Source organism: Typopeltis vanoorti, chromosome 24 (assembly GCF_054136105.1).
Source record: "Typopeltis vanoorti isolate ZY-2024b chromosome 24, IOZ_Tvanoo_1.0, whole genome shotgun sequence".
In the NCBI taxonomy this organism is placed as follows: Eukaryota; Metazoa; Arthropoda; class Arachnida; order Uropygi; family Thelyphonidae; genus Typopeltis; species Typopeltis vanoorti.
Window position 1 is genome coordinate 83,334,503 of NC_143572.1, and position 20,977 is coordinate 83,355,479.

Below are 20,977 nucleotides of genomic sequence, written 5' to 3' on the forward strand. Positions count from 1 at the left end.
AATAAATCATTTTTTTTGTTTAAAGGTACATCTAAATTCAAATAAAACAGATATTTGCAATAAAATATATATATTTTTATTTATTTATTTATTTATTTATTTATTATTATTATTATTCTAATAATATCGTCTATCCAAATATGCACTTCTTACATTTTTTTCAGCGTCATTTCAATTTTGAATGTGAAATATATTGAGTGTATTGTGTATTCTGTGTTTAAGTGACTTTGGATAATATTTGACTTTGATTTTAATTGTGTACTTATTTTTGGATTTTTGATGGACAAATAAAATTTTAAAGATAATAGTTTATAAATTATAAACATATTAATCAGCTGAGGGACATAGCTAAAATCCCGTATATTTGCGGGGTAGACTATCGGTTGTCAGGCTGATGCGGCTCGAATTAAATTAATAAACGTAGGTTATTTATGAGCTATAAAACTCTTTAGATGATCTAAGTTTGTTTACACATACTGCAATTGGCCCTTTCTTGATAATTTTCTGATGTCTTTTGCATCATTTCATTTTGTGCATTACAGTGTTACTGTAATGCACTAAAAACAAAAGCAATTGCCTTTTGTTTCATAAATTATATTTATTGTTGTTTAGTAAATTTTTTTTTTTTTTGAATTTTGGATTATTATTCACATAAAGTAAGTACGTCTATTACATTTTTGCTAAGTTTGAAAATCAATTAAATTGTTTAATTTTAGTTAATTTTCTTATTTTGAAAACAAAAGATTTTTATCTTATGTTGGGTAGACGTGTAGAAAATAAATAATTAAAGAAAAATTAAAAAAAAAAAAAAGAAAGAGATTTATTTATATATTTGTTCTTGTTCTGGTTGAAAGACCAGAACAAGAACATTGGGGTTGGGGTCCTTTTACTAATTTCTTTAATAAATAATTTTAATATTCTAGAAATTTCTTAATTATTAAACAGTTACCGGAATGTAAAAAAATATTAAATAAATATCACTGAAAAATCAATCAGTCGCTGATATCTCTACATGTTAATTTTCAAAAAAGACCTAAAATGTAAGCATATTTATTATTCAAAACATCTGATAAATCAAATTCTGTATTAAAAAAAATAGTCGGTCCTGGGCCATTTACCTTAAAAATAATAGTCGGTTAAGGGGTTAAAAAATAAGTTTAAGGGAAATTTTCAGAAATTATTATTTGTTTTGGTGGACAACTTTTAACACTCTTCTTATTTTAAAGTCTAACCAAGTGTGTTAACCCCTAGATGTTGGGAAAAAAGCCAAAGAAGTTATCTGGTGCACAAAACAGGAAAAGACAATTGCAACGAGTACACTTGAACAAACTGGCTGGATCAGTGAATAAATTTTTAACTTCACATAAAAAATGAAGAACAGAAAGTTCTGATGCAGCAAGTACTCTGTGTAGCTCTACTACAGAAAAGAGAGGACACAAGATAAGTATGAAGAAACAAATGTTACATGCGAAAATGAAACTGGCCTGACTGGTCTACAGAAGTTGTAGCAGAAGAATTATTGGATTCGGATTTAGCGAAACACGAAACTTCAAATTTTACTTTAAATTGTAATGTTAATTGATCCAGGTACTTGGACGAATCATATAAATACTAAAGTTAGAGAATATTCATTGGAGCATTGCCCGGGTCAAGTAGTTAATAAAGAATTTCCCAAAGATGAATCTGGCAGCAAGTTTTCCGATTCATACTATTATTATCGAAATTTAGCAAAATGGAAAAAAACTTTTACGAAGTTATTTAGTTTATTCAGAATCGCGAAATTCGGTTTTCTATTATTATTTCAAAATATTTGGTAGTCAAAATTCCCAACTTACTAACGAATACGGTTGTAACGATTGGCAGCATTTGAGTAATATATTAAAAATACACGAGAAAAGTTCCGCGCACATTAAAAACTGTTCAAAATACAGTGAAAAAAACCCAAAAAACTTCCAACATCTTTCTCTAATCCGGAGGATTTTAGTAATAAAGTGAGAGACCTTTTGGCAATTCATATAAGTATGACTTCTGCATTACTTTAATCTTGGTATCACCTTTGGGTCTGGCTCCCACTGAAGCGCTTTTGTGTGGAAGTGGTTGCTTTCCCTGGGATATCAGCTTTGCCCTCTTGGGTTTTTTCCAAATCCAGTTCCCGGTGAGGGAGCTTAGATTTCGGGGGATATGTCCTGAGAAAGCATTTTGAATCTCTGGGGAAGATGTTTTCCAGCATGATCCATGAAGGGTCTTGTTGATGGACCCTTTTCCCTGGAATATTAGCGGTTCTGCTCAGTGGAAGGGCGAGCATGTCAATGAGTAGAACCAATGCTGAGTTCAATGATCTCTTAGTCACTTGTAGAAAGTGATCTGGGGGATCGCCTAATTTTCAGAAACTGCTTTACTTATATAGTGTGGAAGTGGTCGTGGCAAGACTGTAGCCAATGAGTTTTAACTGAGGCTCAGCTATTGCTATTTCTGGATCTGGCTTTCACGGATGCGCTTTTGTGCTGAAGTGCTTGTGGCAGTGCTGCAGCCAATGAAGTTTTAACTGAGGCTCGGTTATTGCTGTTTCAGGTTTGGCTCTCTCACATATGTGCTTTGTGCAGAAGAGGTGATCCATTCCCTGAGATATGAGCGGCTCAGCTTCGGGGTAAGGTTTTGCCTGTCTCTGAGTGGGGCCAAAGCAGAGATTATGGTTCTGCTTTGTGGTGGAACGAGCTTAGCACGGGGGGGGGGAGAACGCTGAGTTAATGATCACTCAGGTCGCTCATTGTTCGGTGATCTGGCTGATCGTACAAGTTTTTGGAGACGTTACCCTGCACTTAAAGAGGGGAAACCGGATGGTGACTTGACTCCAGGGAAGCAGACTTTCTGCCTAGGGTAATGGATGGCAATGCTGTAGCCAATGAAGTTTTAACTGAGGCTTGCTGTTACAATTACCCCTCAGATGAGATATGAGTGAATCTACTCAGTGGTGGGTTGGGCCTGCCACTGGGTAGAGCTAACGCTCAGAGTTCTTCTCGGTGACGTGGTCATCCTGTTGCTGTGTGGAACAATGCTGAGTTAAAAGATCCTTTTGGTCACTCCTTGTTGGGTGATCTGGGGGGATGACGAGTTTTGGAGAGGTAACCCTGCACATAATACAGGGAAACCGATCTGGGTAGTGGCCCTTCCAACACTGCAAACTATTATACATGTCCGTGAGGAGATGTGCTTTGCGATATGGGACTCTAAGGCAAGTGATGTGAAGTTATACCACCTTTGCTATGAGTCGGCAATGATCCTAATATCATTAACCTGTCCTGATAATACAGGTGCAAACTTTGTTTGCTTACACTTGGATAAAGGATTAACTAAGGATTAACTTACTACTAATCTTAGGAAATAGCCGTTGACAACAATAGTATTATAAGGTGAGTAAAATCTATCATTAATAATTATCATTTTTACTGCGCAGGACCACTGATGAACAGCGGTCATAGGCAAACGTGCCACTTAGCCCTGACACCAGTGCAGCTACGGAATCGTATTAAATTTCAAAATTTGGACACCCTGCACTTAACTTTTATTTATGACAGCGCAACCAAAGAAAGTTAGAACTCGGCAATACATTCTGAATTATTCCACTTCAAAAATAGGACTCTTTCCCTTCACACGGTCATTTAGTGAACATGGAAGCTGCTGGAGATCGCAGCGGACGCATAACTGCGTGAGAGGGCACCTGGTCTCCGTTTGCAACCAGATTTGACGTCACCGGAGAGGGGGGGGGGGAGATGAAATGGCATTTTCCAATTCAAAGGGCTAGGTGACGCACAGTATTCGAGTGGATGATGCTGACTAGTCGAATAATGGTGCCGTTCAAGAAGTTAAATTTTCTTCCATATGAGGAATTACACTACCTGTTTCTTTATTATGCAAACATGTAGACTACTCTTTCAAGTATTTTCCTCTATCCTTTAAAGTGGTACAAACTGTAGAAGCGGCAGAGAAATTTCTCAGAAAGGGCTTTAACAGCACTGCCCGCTTGATGGCAGGTGATAATTTCGTATTTTTTCTCTTATGTGCTTTTCTTTGTTTCTTTTGCTCATTTTCTGGTTTGCACTGTCGATTCTTTTTGACACTGTTGGAAACGTGGAAGGGTTATAGTTAAAAATAAAACAAAATAAAAAATCGGGTGTAATTGAAAAATAATACGATTAACACGCTCGCGTCGCCAAGGCTCGTAATTGAGGAAGTATGTAATGACATAATGAACGTAGGTTCGTTAATTATATCATTACATACTGTGTAATTCCCAGTACATGTTCCTTATTGCCTTCCCCTCACACAATTTAAAATAAAAATTCCAATCCAAAAAATGCATAAAGATAATTTCGTTAAGCGGGAATTAATAAAGTGAGAACTATTTGTAGTTTTTTTTTTTTTTTAATGAAAAATTGTGTACTTTGAACAATACATATATTACCCTCCCAACTGGCTAGGACGTTCAGCACAATCTGGATACGATGCGTGTTCTGTTGAAAGACCATGGTTAAGAAGTGTAGTTTGACCTTCATGTTTATTAGAAGGTCGACAATCCTTCACACTGAAGAGAACACTAAGGAGATTATCTCGCGTTCGTAGCTGGGTCTCAGCTCACAATAACAAGCAACGCAGTTCCTTGTTCCATGCTGGGTAACAGGACTTTTACTCGTATAGGATAGACAAAAAAATATAGAAATTATTTAAAGTTTTGTTTTCTTCTTATAAAAGAAGAAAACAAAAGTACAAGTTTTAATTAGAAGACAAAATAACAGATCCTTGCATACTTTATTTATTTGCACATTGCATTAACTTGGAAAACTATCATTATAATAGCCTGGGTGTGCTTTCAAAATACATATATCTTTGAGCCCTTTGTAAAGATGTAAAGAGCGCAGCGGGTCAAATTCTTAGTTTTGTAATACTATTAAACCAGGCTCACCTTCTGAGCAAGCCTGGGTGAACTTAGAGACAATAGCGCCTAGCAGCTGTGATTGGTTATAGTGTCGACCGATCCATTTGAACATTGTCATTTGTCATCAGTTGCTGTTTTTGTTTTCTGAGTTTCAAATGTTTTGCGTGCGTCAAGTGTGAATTGCACTGGTAGGCAAGTTTTTATATATAAAATACAAATAGACAAGTTATTAATATAGAATTTTCAAAAATTTATAACTTTTTTGCCCATATTTACAATGGGAAACGGTGTTGACGATCTTGTGAATGTCCTGTTTTCTGCCTGAACCTTTGTGGATTATATGACGGTACTCGAAGGAGGTAAGCCTCCTTCGAGTACAGTCATATAATCCATAAAATTCTGAGCAAGCACAAAGATGCAAAAACTGAGTACATGAGACACTTTTCTATTTCATAATACAGTAGAGTAGAATGGTTAACTGTGGATGCGAAGTGCAGTTAAAGAATTTTTGTTGGCCTTGTTTATTATTCTCCAGAGAGAAAGGGGTTTGGAATAAGCATGGATATGCTACCTTAACCACTTGACCGCAGCGGTGCAAAAACATGAGCGCTCCCAATCACATATTCAATCATTTTTAAATCTAAAGATGTTTAGAAAACAAATTGAGATTCTCCTTGACAAAGAAAAATTGAAGTTACTCATCATAATGAACAGGTAAAGAAAAATAGACATTTTATAAAGATTAATTGATGTTGTATGCTATTTGACTAAGCAAGCGCTTCCTTTCCTTTGATAGGTCATGCATGATGAGACTGAAAATTCAGCTAATCGAGGAAATTCTATAGAATTTTTGAGTGTGCTCCGCGAGTATGATCCTCTTTTATACATTTAAAGGATTTTGTTAATTTGACCTTTATGCTTTCCATATTTAAAATTATATTAACACGTCTTGTTTGCACATGGGTGTCTGTCGTTCCCTTAATCCCTGGCGGGTACTAGCTTTTAGCGTATGTATGCGGCTTTGAACTAAAAGCTTTAGTTCAAAGCAATTAGCATTGAAGGGTCTTGATGATATCGAATATCTGAAATGCAATTCAAACTGATATCAAGTTATATATATATATATATATATATATATATATATATATATATATTCATTTTGCTTTTCATAAATTGAGCACTTTCTGTATCCAATGGCTGTAATACAAACAGCTGGTCCACATGTTTTCTGGAACTGAGAATTTGAAAGTGGTTGGCAAATGCATGCAGCATAGACTGCAGGAGCGGAGTGTTTTTTCTATTAAGTGTGTCGTTCGAGTTGTCCTACTCTAATTGTTTCCAAATATAGTACAGATGTTAAAAATCTGTTTACTGTATTTAATGATAACCAGAGCTGCCGGTTTCTCTTGCTTGTGCAGTTTAACATCGGTCGAGGTTGGAAAGCTTTTTTAGCGGTATGGAAACATTTCTATTCTAGTCTTCTGAAACAATAGACAGTAAAAATTCATCTATTCCTTAATAAAATTAATACTTCTGTGTATTTATACGAGTTTTTTGATCAATAACAATATGCCAGCATATGTGAGATTGATAAGAAAGCAGAGCTGCTGCTACTAGGAAAAAAAAAGAAAAAAGTAATCAATGCAGGATTCCTGAAAGTTTGGTTATTTTTGATAATAATCGGATATTATGTATTGTGTTTTGCATAAAATGTATACTGACTCTCAGTAAACAAAAGAAAGTTCTTAGAAAACAGATAGGTTAAACGGCCCCGCCTACTCCCTTTATGGGAACAACGTATGCGTTAACTGATTTTTTTTTTTTTTAGAAAAATATACACAAACCAGAGAAATACACATAACTTGCACAATAAATTTTACAAGGTGATTTTCTGCCTCCATCAAACCATATTTATTCCTTCCATACTCTTCGTCTTATCGTAAGATTTTTTTTTTTAAATTACGCCATCATAAATTCACTTATTCATGTTTACACTTATAGGATCGTGCTGATTGCTCTACCCAGTAACATACAGGACAAACATATCACAAATGTTAATTATTAATAATTCGTTTCTTAATCCTTTCCTTTCATTTCTCATTCTCACGTCTTATAAATGATGGTTCGCATATTTTCGCCTTTATAGACAGGTGTTTCTGAGCAACTTAACTTGAAGAATTTTCAGTCTTTCAGTGATAGTCTAATTTATGTACCCTATGATTATTCTTACGAAAAAAAACTATTCAGTATTAGAATTGCGCTTAACAAAACATACGATCACTGGTCATTGAAATTACAAATATCACATGCTATGTTTATGTTAAACAAAACAGATTAACTTACTTTCCAGAATGTGGCATCTTGGAACTATCGAGGTTTTCTGAATATTCCAAATTGTTGATTTTTAATATATATTCACAGATCAAAACACAACGTCTGAAATGCAGTTGATTCTTTTATCCTTATAGTTACTGCATGTTTTGTTAATTTCTTTCGCGATTTGCCTCACACTATGTTTTCCCACGGGTTCTGTCCAAAATGACATCGTAGAGTTGAAGTCTAAGTGCTGTTTTGTGGAGGGTACTTGTTACTTCCTGTTTTGGAATAATGTGTGACATTCTCTGATTGGTTTGGAAGTGTTCATTTGTGCTTTCTTCTGTTTCAAATGAATATTAGTTCTGTAATATGAGTGAAATATTATTAACAAATTGTATTTACTGAATCTAACATACAGAAATTAATAAAGTGAAAAAGACACTTCTGCATGCATTTTGTTGTGGCTAACTCTTCTTGTTTAACATTTCCCAGGATTTCGTATGTTCCCATTGGTGTGTACGTGGAATTCACGTGATTTCCTTCACTGTGACTCACATATGCAAACGTTTTCATTCCTGATCGTGGGAATTTTTTACTGTAGTAAAATTATCCTCCCACTGTAGATTTTCATTTCTTTTCTACATACTTCTTAGGTTACTTCTTTTGCCAGCATAAATAAATAATGGTTTCTTCTTATTATTATTTCAGTGAATATTAGCTCTGGTATTAGAGTTTATGTTAACTTCTAGTTGCAAACTTTCAATCATTTAGAACTTCTATAGTATTTTCTTTAATGTCTCACATCTGGCTTTCAAATAAATAATTATGATCATAGCAAGCAAGAAATTCACCAGCTTTTCAAAGTTTTGAAATTCATACCCATATTGTTTTCATCATTTGGTATCATTTAAATCAAGAACAGGTTAAGTTCGTTAATGCTTTTGATTTTCTATTCCTATGGTGAGCAATATTTGATATTTGCATGTTGATTCACTTGTTATCTGCACACCATGATACATTTTATTTTCTACAGCAATCTTTTTAAGAGTTTTAGTAATGTGATAGGCTAAAATATCTGCTGTCTCTCTGTAAAATAATCAAATTCTAACAGTCTTATTGTTAGAATTTGATACAACTGTTTGTTCTAGTCTGGTGAAGGTATCTACAGATATAGTAACAAAATTGTCACTTTTTAGTTCATTTGTAATTTATTCACAAAACTACAAATTCGTTATTTGCCATGGTCTCCGTTTTTAATCCCCCCAACACTAGAATGTATGGGTGGTAAAGTTGTGAAATAAGTTTCGACTCATACTCAAATCACTTAATTTTAACTTTTATTTTGTACAGTTGTGTGAAAAGAAAAGAAAAAATGTACTTTCTCTTTTTTTTTTTCAAATCACCATAAAGGTTTTCTGCCTATTTCTTTTTGTTACCTTGCTATGATGAACATTCATTTATCCTGTCTTCTCATTCTCCAAACTTATGTTTATGTTACCTGCGCAATATTAGACACCATTTTTTTCTTTTCTACACCAAACTTTCCATTACATCCATCTGAAGCGGTGTTTCTTCGACAGTCTTCGATCTCCTCTAATCTCTTGATGTATTGATTACCTTTCAATCGCTGCAACAGCAGTCGAAAGGTAATAACTAATGGTGCAAAATTGGAAATTTCGTTATCACTTTTAGTAATAACTAAATCTAATAAAGAAAGGTTTGATAACTACAGTGATGAGAATACTGTCTCAATACTCTACTCACGCTTGCTTGACAACATTTGAATTCCTTAGCTAAAAACTGTGGAGTTTGGCCTTTGCATAGAGACACTGCATGAAACTTCTTAGCTTCCAATATGTCACTTGTTCGACCCATGTTTAGCAAATGATTAACTGAAATCCACAACAAAACGATTCCTCAAACATGAGTCAACCCTGCAACTACCGAAATATTATGCTATTCCTACGCTCTCCTCAAAACTGATCGAAGAAATTTGGAATATTATAATACTTTGAATCACATTAAAAATTATTCTAAATTTTTGAATATTTTCAAATAAGTTTCATTATAATTAAAATTACATTTTTATGTGATTAAATGGTTATATAATCTACAAAGTAAGTAGATTTAGACGATGCTAATTCATATTTTGTAATAATTATTCTTTGCAATAAATTAGAATTGCGAATCATTCAACACATTTTCCTTGATTATTCTGATTTTTTGATTCAGAGCTGTGGAATCTGTAGGTTGCTTTTAAGTAGTGATTGTTATATTTATATATGACGTAGTTAGGTGAATGAAATCCAGTAATGTGATATGCTGATATGGTTATTTGGTTAGGATTGAAGTAGTGTTTTAACATCCCTGTGGGGTGCATCTGGAGTTTTAACTTTAGTAATTTGTGTTTGTCTTTGTGGCCAGTGTGACAGTCTTCTTCTCTTGTAGTCCTAAATATAACTCATGGCTGTTAGATGATGTTATTTGTTAGCCTCCTCCAATTATCTGTCTCTTGCTCTTGATGTCAGTATTTGTCCCTTTTTCGATGTTATCAGTCCATTTTAATTAAGGTACTGATACTTTGCTATTTTCTTTTCGATTCTTGACAAAAACATTTTTACAGGATTTTGCTTGGATGGCTAATAAGGCTTATTGTTCTATAGTTGGTACATTTATTACTGTTTCCCTTTTTAGGAATAGTTCTCTACATCCAGAAATAAATTTAGCAAGGTGTCTATGATGATGTCACCTCCTATGCGCATATAAGTTCCATTGTAAAACCATCAATTCCCAGTGATTTTTCTGTTTATGAGGAGCTAACTGCTACAGTGGTTTCTTTTGATATCGAGTAATCTTCTTCCTATGAACCTCCTCTCAAATTTCTATTCAAATTATCATCAGTCAGTTTAGGATCATTTTGAAAAAGATTTGTTGTGTAACATTTCCATCTATCAACTGTTTTCTAGTTATCCATCCAATTAAATGCAGTAAAATGTTCGGTTAACTTATTGATAATTTGAAAAGCACTTTTAGGATTATTTTTATTTAGGTGCTCTTCTGTTTTTGCATTCATCTAGTATCCACATGTTTCTAGCATGTTTGACTTCTTTTTTTTTTAATAATCTTGGTAATATTTTATGCTGCTCTTTATTGTCACCACTATTAATATAGTAGTGACAGATTTCAAATTTATCCTTTTGTTGCATGGTCAAAAATATTTTTTAGTTATCCATGGTTTATTAACATTCTTTTTGTATCCAAGAATTTCTTTAGCTGTTCAGTTATCTTTTGTGAGAAGCATTTGGTTTTAGATTCGATATTATTATATTTTTTGAAAGTTGTGTCAAAATTTTGTTTTAATTTGTGTTTCTATAATGTATGTATTTGGGGTCTTTTAATTTTTGTTATACTTTTACGAGTTGATTTTGTAGGTAATTCCCTCATTTTCATATTCGTGATGACCACATTGTGATCATTGCCAACGTCGGCTTCAGGAAATGATCTGGTTCTTGTGAGTTTGATGGAGTTTTTAAATTTTGTGCTTTCAAGGATAAAGTCAATTTGGTTGTGTGTTTTATCATCATGGGAAGTCCATGTCCCTCTTCTGGAAGATTTATGGGGAAACAGAGTGTTAGTAATGGTGAGTTCATTTTATGAGGCAAAATTGATCAATTCAAAACCTCTTTCGTTTGTCTCTCCATAGCCATATGGTCTGACTTCTCATTGCCATCCCTGGAGCTACTACCAAAAGCAACGCGGACCTTGTTGAACAGGGCGACTTGCGCGCCGGATGGTATGCTGTGTGAAATACTTTTCCATGAACGTCTAATGGGCAGTAATTAAGGCAGATGGCGCCAATGTTTTCTTCTGTCTTCACCTGCTAGCATTTAGCTGAGCATAGTGGGATGGTCTTCATGCCTTGGATAGCCTTACCAGGAGTAATAATACTCCCGACGTGCTTAGCCAATCCCGCCCAAGGCATTTTCATTTCGTTTCCATAATACCAGTTTTATTATTTTATAATGCAGTGATTGTAATATGTTAATAAATGAAATAATGCCCGAAATTTTAATAATTAACCCTAAAACCCTTGGCAATGATAGTCGACTGTAAATGCTTCCAAAAACTTTTACAAACTTTCTCTCGAATCTCATGAGATACCTTTTCTCGATGTAAGTTATAATAATGGCCAACACTTCTTCGAATGGCCTAACTGCACATCTAGGAATAGGTTGGATCATGTACAAAATCTTGAGAGTATGGTCTCATCTCAAATGGAACTGAACAATAGGGGGGGGGGAGAAATTAGCATACTGATAGTGCATCATGAGAGAAATGAATGAGAAACAAAATTTTAATTTAACGTGATAATAATGAGATTAGAAATTAGGTAAATCGCTGTCGTTTATATGAGAGAATACTCTGATCGGTTCATTTAGGTGAAGTTTCCTCAAGGAAGTTGTCAGTTAAATTTCGATGAACAAATAGTCGAGGAGAGAAGTACAAGTCTTATTTTGAAATAGAGAAACGACTGTGTGTGTGTGTGTGTGTGTGTGTGATTACTTGATGTTTAGAAATTGAATTTCACTTATATTTCCTGGAGACACATTGTCATATCCATAAAAAAGCTTATACATTAAAATGAGTATTTGTTAAAAGCAATTATGTTAAAATATTCTCACAACTTTACAAAAAGAACTAAATTTTATTAAATTTCAGAAAGTGAACCACCTCAGCAATTACAATTTGCAATTCACATTTAATGTGTAATAAATTGTCTACAAAGCAGATGAATACAATTCTCAATTCACAACAAATTAAAAAAACAGAGAACATACGAAATAATGAAAATAAAAATAAAATAAAAAAACAAATAAAAATAATTAACTAAAATTTTATTAGTTGAAACAGTCACTGAAGTTTTCTTTGATATTTATGAAGAAAAAAAAATCTAAAACGCATATATTGAAGTTGCTCACTGCCATAAACTATCTGCTTCTGTTTCCAACTTTCATTATTTGTGTTCTTACCTAGTCTGACGGTCTTTAAACATGCGAACTTCAAAGGATGAGGGGTAGTGTGGCTCGTATTAAAAAGGTTTGGCAGAAAATTTTAATGGTTACTAGATATTAGCATGTATAAAATTCACCCGAGAGTTCTGACAGAAAAAATAATCAGAGTGATGTGAAATATTTTTCATCTTCCTAGTCCCAAGTACGAGAAACCAAGCTCTTCAAACACTTGTTTTAAACAGCTTTTTGTTCTCTTTTCATCAAGTGCGAAGCCATCGATTTTATTGAAACATGAGAGGAACCGACCGAATACCATCAAAAAAAAAATCGCAGGTAGTCCGTTAGGAAAACAATGTATCCTTACCTTCGAGAGGATTTTATTTTTATTTAGTAGCAAAAATAGTGAAACCTTGAAGTGACTTGGGACAATCCCTGCTTATTGTCAGCAGGTTCCAGATACCGCATTTTTCTTCAACGCATAGGAATAAACAATGTCTACAAGAGCATTGTTATGTGATATTAAAACCAATTCAGTTCGCAACGTTTTGATATATTTACGATGACTTTTCCTTCAGTTCACGTCAGTATGATATTTTTAAAATTCAAGTGTCACTTGGAAAAGCAGTGCTACTCACTAATGTATTATTCATTTTCGAAAAAAAATAATAAACCCATTCACATGGGTTTATTATTTTTTTTCGAAAATGAATGATAAATGCAATAATTATATTATTGCATTTATCAGTCGCCCTTTTAAGTTTTGCTTAAAAGGGCGACTGATAAATGCAATAATATAATTCCACATATCAAGGACACGCCTCCAACCCACCAAGCATTAGCTGTGTTGAATTCTTCAATGGGTCAACAGATGCTCCTTTCGCTGGAATGTTTTCCCACAAGTTGGACAAGTGAAAGGGTTCTCATCAGTATGTACTCTTAGATGTCTTTTGAGACTCAAACTGTCTGAATATGTCTTGTTGAAAATTTCACATGAAAAATGTTTCTCTCTGGTGTGAAAACTTTCGTGTCTTTTCAAGTGGACTAGTCGAAAATTTTCTTGTGATAGATTTTGCATGTAAAAGGAGTAATTTGTGGCTTTTCATGTGATTTTTAAGATAGCTTTATACAGAAAACTGTTCCCACATATTTTACACGAAAAAGCTTTTTTTATTTACTCAGATGGTAGGGTTTTGTTGCTTTTTAAGGGAATCTATTGCCGAAAACCTAGAGCTACACATGGGACAAGTGAAAGGTTTCTCACCAGTATGAACTCTTACATGTCTTTTCAGACCCCAATTCTCTGAAAATTTCTTGTTGCAAATTTCGCATAGAAACCTTTTCTCACCAGTATGAACTCTTACATGTCTTTTCAGACTCGAACTGTCTGAAAACGACTTGGTGCAAATTTCACATAGAAAGGGTTTCTCACCATTATGAATTCTTAGATGAATTTTTAGACTCGAACTATCTGAAAATTTCTTGCTGCAAATTTCGCATAGAAATGGTTTCTCACCAGTATGCACTCTTAGATGACTTTTGAGACCACCACCGTTTGAAAACTTCTTGTTGCAAATTTCGCATACGAAAGGTTTCTCACCAGTATGAACTCTCAGATGTCTTTTCACATCCGAATTGTTTGAAAACTTCTTGTTGCAAATTTCGCAAAGAAAAGGTTTCTCACCAGTATGAACGCTTAGATGACTTTTCAGACATCCACTGTTTGAAAACTTCTCGTTGCAAATTTCGCATAGAAAAGGTTTCTCACCAGTATGTCCTCTTACATGACTTTTCAGACACCCACTGTTTGAAAACGTCTTGTTGCAAATTTCGCATACAAAAGGTTTCTCACCAGTATGAACTCTTAGATGTCTTTTCACACCCGAATTGTTTGAAAATTTCTTGTTGCAAATTTCGCATAGAAATGGTTTCTCACCAGTATGCACCCTTAGATGACTTTTCAGACATCCACTGTTTGAAAACTTCTTCTTGCAAATTTCGCATAGAAAAGGTTTCTCACCTGTATGCAGTCTTAGATGACTTTTCAGACTCGAACTGAATGAAAACTTCTCGTTACAAATTTCACATGGAAAAGGTTTCTCACCAGTATGAACTCTTAGATGTCTTTTCAGATTCGGACAGTTTGAAAACTTCTTGTTGCAAATTTCGCATAGAAAAGGTTTCTCACCAGTATGAACTCTTAGATGAACTTTTAGACTCGAACTATCTGAAAATTTCTTGTTGCAAATTTCGCATAGAAAAGGTTTCAAACCAGTATGAACTCTTAGATGTCTTTTCAGATTCGGACTGTTTGTAAACTTCTTGTTGCAAATTTCGCATAGAAAAGGTTTCTCACCAGTATGAACTCTTAGATGTAATTTCAGTCTTGAACTGTCTGAAAACGTCTTGTTGCAAATTTCGCATAGAAAAGATTTTTCACCATTATGAATTCTTAGATGACTTTTTAGATTCGGTCTGTCTGAAAAACTCATGTTGCAAATTTCACATGGAAACGGGTTCTCTCTGAAGTTATCTCTTTCTTGACTTGCAGGTGAGATGAGTCGAACATTTTCTTGTAACATATTTCGGATGTAAACGAGTAATCCCTTTTGATATGGTTTTTATGATTGAGAATATTGTTTACCACGTATTTTACACGAAAAAAACTTTTCTTCAGTGAGTGCATGAAGATCTTGGTGCCTTTTAAGGGACAGTAGAGTTGAAAACGTACAACTACACATAATAATTAAAAGGTTTTTCTTCAGTGTGAGATCTGGATGATTTTTAAGACTTTGTTGATAGCCATATGATTTCCTGCAAATTTCACAATCAAACGGCTTCTTTTCCCGTGAACCGCTCTAATGTGGAACAAAAGCTTTCCGTTATCATAAAAGGCTCTGTCACATATTTCACAGGTGAAAAATTTCTCCTGCAAGTGCACACTAACTATTTGGCGTTTTAGTTTCTGAGAGAGAGCAAATGACCTGTGGCATGTTTGGTATTGAAAAGGCCTCATTTATGTGAAGAACGGAATGCGTTTTAAGAAATGCAGTTGAGGAAAATGATTTGCCGCTCACCTCACAGGAAAACGCCTTTTTCTTTCTCTGTATTTGTGTTCTGTATGCCTGATAAATTAATCGGGAAATAGTTGTTGTGTTCACAATTTCTCAAATGCAGCTGAAAAGAACTAAAATAGGAAAACTCTTTTTTCATTCGGAAAAATGAAAACGTTTCCCAGTATGAGCCAGTTTTATGCGTCTTTGAAGACAGGACTGTAAGCGATATGCTTTCTTGCATTTTTCGCACTTGAAACGGTGTTCTGATGCGTGAAGCACCAATTTTTGCATCTTCAAATAATATAAACTGGAAAACCGCCTGTCTCATATTTCACATGTCAACAGATTTTCATTGCAGATCACTGTAGCCTTGTCCCTCTTCAGTGTGTAAGCGACTAACAGCTCTTGCTTTAAGGTTCATATGAAAATAGATACTCAATTTAGAGCGTTTTCAGATGATCTCGACGATTTGCTTAATCAAAGAAATTCTTCTTACATGTCGCACAGGATTATTTTTCCTTCATCTCCCACATGCATTTTCTGGTACCTTTTTAGCTGTCACAACCATGAAAGTTTTCCCCACATTTTTAGCATGACTCTTTACCTCTGGAGCCTGTTATTGTTCGATTGCTATAAATTATCTCGTGTGTTTTAAGTTGATCTGATCGCTTAAAGGGTTTGTGGCATACTTTGCACATAGATTATTTTTTCGAACTAAATTATTGTGCGTTTTCTGATGTCGGTTCATACTACTCTGATGTAAAAACTGCATCTTGGATGATGCACAAGCGAAATACTTTTCCGAACTTTCATCTTAGTTAAGATATATTAATAGGAAATGCAACTGAACCATCTTCACTGTTGTAGGAGGAGAATTACTCATTATTTTTTGAATTTGGGTCGTCAATTCCATTCTCATTAAATTATTGCTTTTCTGTGATGCCACTAGAAGGGCAACCTCTTCGGAATTTGATTTTTATTTCGCAAATCCAGCAAGAAATGTTCTCTACAACTTAACAGTTTTCATACATTGCTGCTTATCAGCTTGGTTTTAATGCTAGGCAAAATATCTCATGACAGTAACCCTATTCACAATCTGTAAAGAAAAACGATGTAATTAATGCTAAATTAAAACTCCATTTAGTAAATTAAATATTCTCAACACATTAACTAATATTTAATAGCAATTAATGTATGAATTTTAATCAAGAAATTTAATATTTGTAATGAATAGTGGAAACAAAAATAACGGTAAAATTTTCAATGGAAAATAACAGAGTATTATCGCTCTTAAAATGATGATCGTGTAAAGAAACCTGGTTTCGTTTGACAAACGCATCACGACAAAATAATAAGCTAAGCGGAGAGCCATGCGACCGTATTATATTCTCAACTTGAATATATCCTCAGGAAAAACTCTAAGGATGAAGTTAGATACGAACGTATTTCTTAAAAAATCCCACTTTATTCAGTTGGTTGTGTGTCAGTTAATAGCAGACGAGCAATTGTGATTTACAGTTGTAGGTAACACGGACAGCCATTCTTCTATTATTCTTATTTCTTTGGATTTCCTTCTCTACATCATTCTAACGGATAATCCCTGAGGAAATGCAGAGTTCCCTCCTCCAGATCACCCTATTTCTGGCTTTACTCTTTAACAGCTTTATAACCATTTCTGATTAATGTAAACACTTCCTCTAAGGTGTATTTCGGCTGTCCTCTTTTCTCAGGTTTCTGTCCTTCCAAGACGCATATAATCCATTCATTGTCTCCTCATGTGTGCCAGGTGATGACTGTTCTTCAATACTCGACTTTTATTTCTTTAAAATTTATTCGTTAGTTTTCTTTTCTCCATGTCTTTACTAATCTTACTTGTATTAAATGATTTTTTTCTTTAATATTTATTTTGCCATAGTAATTCTTCGTATTTTCAGCGTACATCTTCCATCACCTTGGATAATTCCTCCAAGATATATGAGTGATTTCATTGGTCATTATTTTCCCTCTAATCACAATTATTTAATATTCCTTTATTTATTTTATTTATTTATATTTTGATTTATTTAGTTTTTGTATTATTTTTTTAGAGTCAATGATTAGATGAAGCCTCATCCATTCTATTTAATGACTGTTTTTCCTCAGCTAATACAGCTTCAACTTTCCTAGAAATCAAATACTTACTAACCCTAATCTATCAAGTGGGAATCTGTAAAGACGAAATCCGCAGACACAACATAATAATTCTCACAATTTGAACAGGTATTTCATATGTTGCAGATCGGTTTTCCAGATAACAAATTCTTTGTTCTCTCTTTAAATTTCTTCATGCGGTTTCTCTGGCACAAGATTTCTTGTTCGGTAAGTTCACTATTCATGTTTTCTTCATGGTATAAGTCATCAGGATATTCCTTCTTTCTACTATCTCTCTGTTACCAGTAACTTTCCGGTTTTTATTATTATTATTATTATAATCAAAAGGCCCAGGAATTGATGGTATAAGACCTAAAGATATCAAGCAACATGCAACTAGCTTAAGTCCTATCCTACTAAAATGAATAAATAAAATATCTAAAACAGGACAGATACGAAGTATGCTAAAGACCGCCATAATCACACCCATATACAAACATGGAAAAAGAAATTTAATCAGCAATTACAGACTCATAGCAACATTACCAATTATCAATCAAATTATGGAGCGAATCATACTGAAGAAACTCGCAGCATACACAGAGACCTTTCATATTATCCCCAAAACACAATATGATTTTCAGAAAAATAAGGGAACAACATCTCTCTTGGAAGACTTTACAGACGTAATTAATACCACCTTCGACAAAAACAAAATTGCCATGGTAGTCTTTATTGATCTAACTGAAGCATCCGATACACTCACACATCAAACCTTGTTAGAAAAGCTGAGGCATGTTGGAATAGACGGGACTCTGCACAGGTGGTTTACAAACTGCCTTCAAAATAGAAAGCATATCACATGTATCGGGTCAAACCGAAGCAGGGAGTTACTAGTAACCTGTGAAGTACCACAGGGAGCTGTACTCTCCAACTCTATCCAACATTTACACGCACGATATTAATCAGCTACCACTGAAAGGTAAGATATTCCAATACCCAGACGATACAACTATAATGTCATCCATAATAATGCAAGCATAGCACAAACATATATGCAACATGACATACATCTGATCACAGACTGGCTCACGAAAAACTCAATACACCTAAACTCAGAAAAGACAAAATTAATGATATTCAGAAATCCACTGACGCGACCAGCTGATAACAAATATATAACCATCCAACATCCACTTTCCAACATAAAAAACACACAGAACAGCAAAACCACTACAATCACTCAGGTTGAAACAATACGATAACTTGGAATTTACTTCGATGCAGATATGAACTGGAATCGCCACATAAACCATCCACACAACAAACTCCGAACAATAAGTGGCAAACTCTACAGGTTAAAAGATATAGTTCCCATACGCCTAAAAACACTAATATACAAAGCACTATGCCAAAATATACAAAGATATGCTATAACAATATGCTTTCTGTGCACCTTACAAATTAAATAGGTTAATGTCGCTACAGTACAAAATGATAAAACTGATCTTTTGGGAACAAAGAGAAAATAACGACCTTATATACATTGCAATGTCAGAACACAAAATACTGACAGCAAAATATTTATGTCACTATGCAGCCTTGCTAAAACATTCGATGCCAACTCCAGGACAGTTAGAAACAAGACCTCAGACAACTAATTTTATCACATATAAATGCAATAATCACTACGGAAAGGCCAAGCGAAACTTCTACATCCCAGACATGATAAACAAATTACCTTTTGAATACAGAAATCTTAAAAACTACAATAGCCTGAAAAGAGCTCTAAGGACATACTATGAACAAGAAACACGTACCCAAAATACCATACAAACGCAATGAAACACAATATATTCGTTCAGGCTCCCAGTTCAGCGACGCATCAAGACATTCCAAGTTGTGTGCCTGCGAATTTCTCAATCAACGGCTGCAGTGGAAATCAAGCCAATTAAACATAGATTTGATTTCATAGCTTCCCAACACAGCAAATAAACCAATAAATAATAACTGGTGTCATCCTCAGATAAGTTCACAAATAAGCTTCGAGGATGAAAGCTGATAAAATACATCTCATCTCATCCAAGATAAAAATAAATAAATAAGTAAATAAATGATCATATGTAACCAAATGCATGTAATGTACGTATCACATGTAAACAAATGTATATAACGTTGTATCATATGTAATGATAAGTATGTAATGTATGTACCATATGTTATAAATTATTACAATTATTATTAGGAAAAAAATTATTATTATTATCAGAATACATGAATGTATCAAATGAAAAGAAATGTATGTAATGTTGTATCATACGTAAACAAAACTATGTAATGTATGTAACATATGTAATACATTATTATTAAATATGTATGTATCTGAGACAATATTAAAGAAAATTATTATTATTAACTTGTCCTTTCTTACTTTTTTGTATCGAGACGGACTGGATTTGTGAGCAGCAATTATTCGATATCAGCACTTTTTCACATTTTAGTTAAAATTTAACTTCTTTATGTTACTTGATCCAATTCTCTGCTATTTTCTTGAAGCCTTCTTTAATTTTGCTTCGTAGTCTTCGATAGTGAAACTTGCTTTTCAAAATTTTCTTTTACTTGCCCTTTTTTTCGTTCTTCTATTAACTGAAGAAACTTTTTTTTAGTAACACAAGGGTTTCGCAGTGGTAATTTTGTAAATCTTAACACTTTATGAACTGATCTTTTATTTATTTCTATAGGTTTTGAATAACCTGCAAGAGAAAACTAAATATAATTTATTACTTTTTTATGTCGCTCATTATGTCATAAACTTCGTTCAGAGAAGACAGAAAAACTGGTGAAAATATTTAAATTCTCAATACAAGAATGATTCATACAGCATGCGTATATCACATGCGTGGGTCGCAGCTATCCAGTAGAAGGAAACAGTATTAGAGTTCAGAGGCGTAGAAATAGATATATAATTAATTAAGAAATATTAATAAATTCATTTAGAAATAATTACATAAAACATTAAAAATTACAACCAATTAACAGAAATCACTTCTCGCAACTTAGAAACAGGCATACAGTCTTTCCAATTAAGATTAGGACGGTGGCATTGAGCGTCACTTGATTAAAAAAAAGTAGACAATCAATTTTCAACCTACTGTAGTGTAGCATCTTTTTACGTTTCCAGTGAACTCTCTATCTAGTGTCGATTATATGAGAAGGAAGACCTTCAAAATCCGAACGTCTCATATAAGTACGATGTTCTTCGATTCTAATAGTATCAAAACGGCCAATCTGTCCATAGCAGCAAATCTTTTATAAGTTGTACAATAAATACAACTTCGTGGCTGGTTTGAAGGTGGGGCACAAATTATATTTGTGAAAGTTCCTTGCTATTTGTTAAGATTTCCTTTAAAGAAGGGAATGAGAATCCTTTTAAAATTAAATTGTAATCTGGAAAGGGGATGATAACTATTAAATAATTTCTCTATCAAGGGCTCGCTGTATATATTAAGTAATAGTGTTTCCTCTTAGTGGAT

The 20,977-nt window shown here is 33.9% G+C and overlaps 3 protein-coding genes across 4 annotated transcripts in view; all 3 read right to left on the reverse strand.

Annotated features, from left to right (window-relative positions):
• LOC150093489 (uncharacterized) overlaps positions 1-9,124 on the reverse strand; it is a 50,441-nt gene extending 41,317 nt beyond the window's left edge. Inside the window, exons 1-2 of the mRNA XM_090413637.1 lie at positions 9,014-9,124; positions 8,748-8,876 (exon numbers count right to left, since the gene is read on the reverse strand). Coding sequence (XP_090269763.1) covers positions 8,748-8,876; positions 9,014-9,124 — 240 coding nt within the window. The remainder of the gene's footprint in view (positions 1-8,747; positions 8,877-9,013) is intronic.
• Positions 9,125-13,039: 3,915 nt separating this feature from the next.
• Positions 13,040-20,977, reverse strand: part of LOC150093490 (uncharacterized) — a 47,774-nt gene continuing 39,836 nt past the window's right edge. Inside the window, exons 2-3 of one of the 2 annotated variants that reach the window (XM_090413472.1) lie at positions 19,876-20,083; positions 13,040-16,410 (exon numbers count right to left, since the gene is read on the reverse strand). In XM_090413472.1, coding sequence (XP_090269598.1) covers positions 13,437-14,840 — 1,404 coding nt within the window. In that variant the 5' untranslated portion in view covers positions 14,841-16,410; positions 19,876-20,083 and the 3' untranslated portion in view covers positions 13,040-13,436. The remainder of the gene's footprint in view (positions 16,411-19,875; positions 20,084-20,977) is intronic. The other variant, XM_090413473.1, reaches the window with a different exon arrangement.
• The window catches only part of LOC150093491 (uncharacterized), a 168,262-nt gene continuing 167,291 nt past the window's right edge, over positions 20,007-20,977 (reverse strand). Inside the window, 1 exon segment of the mRNA XM_090413638.1 lies at positions 20,007-20,197. Within this exon segment, the coding sequence (XP_090269764.1) occupies positions 20,007-20,197 (191 nt within the window).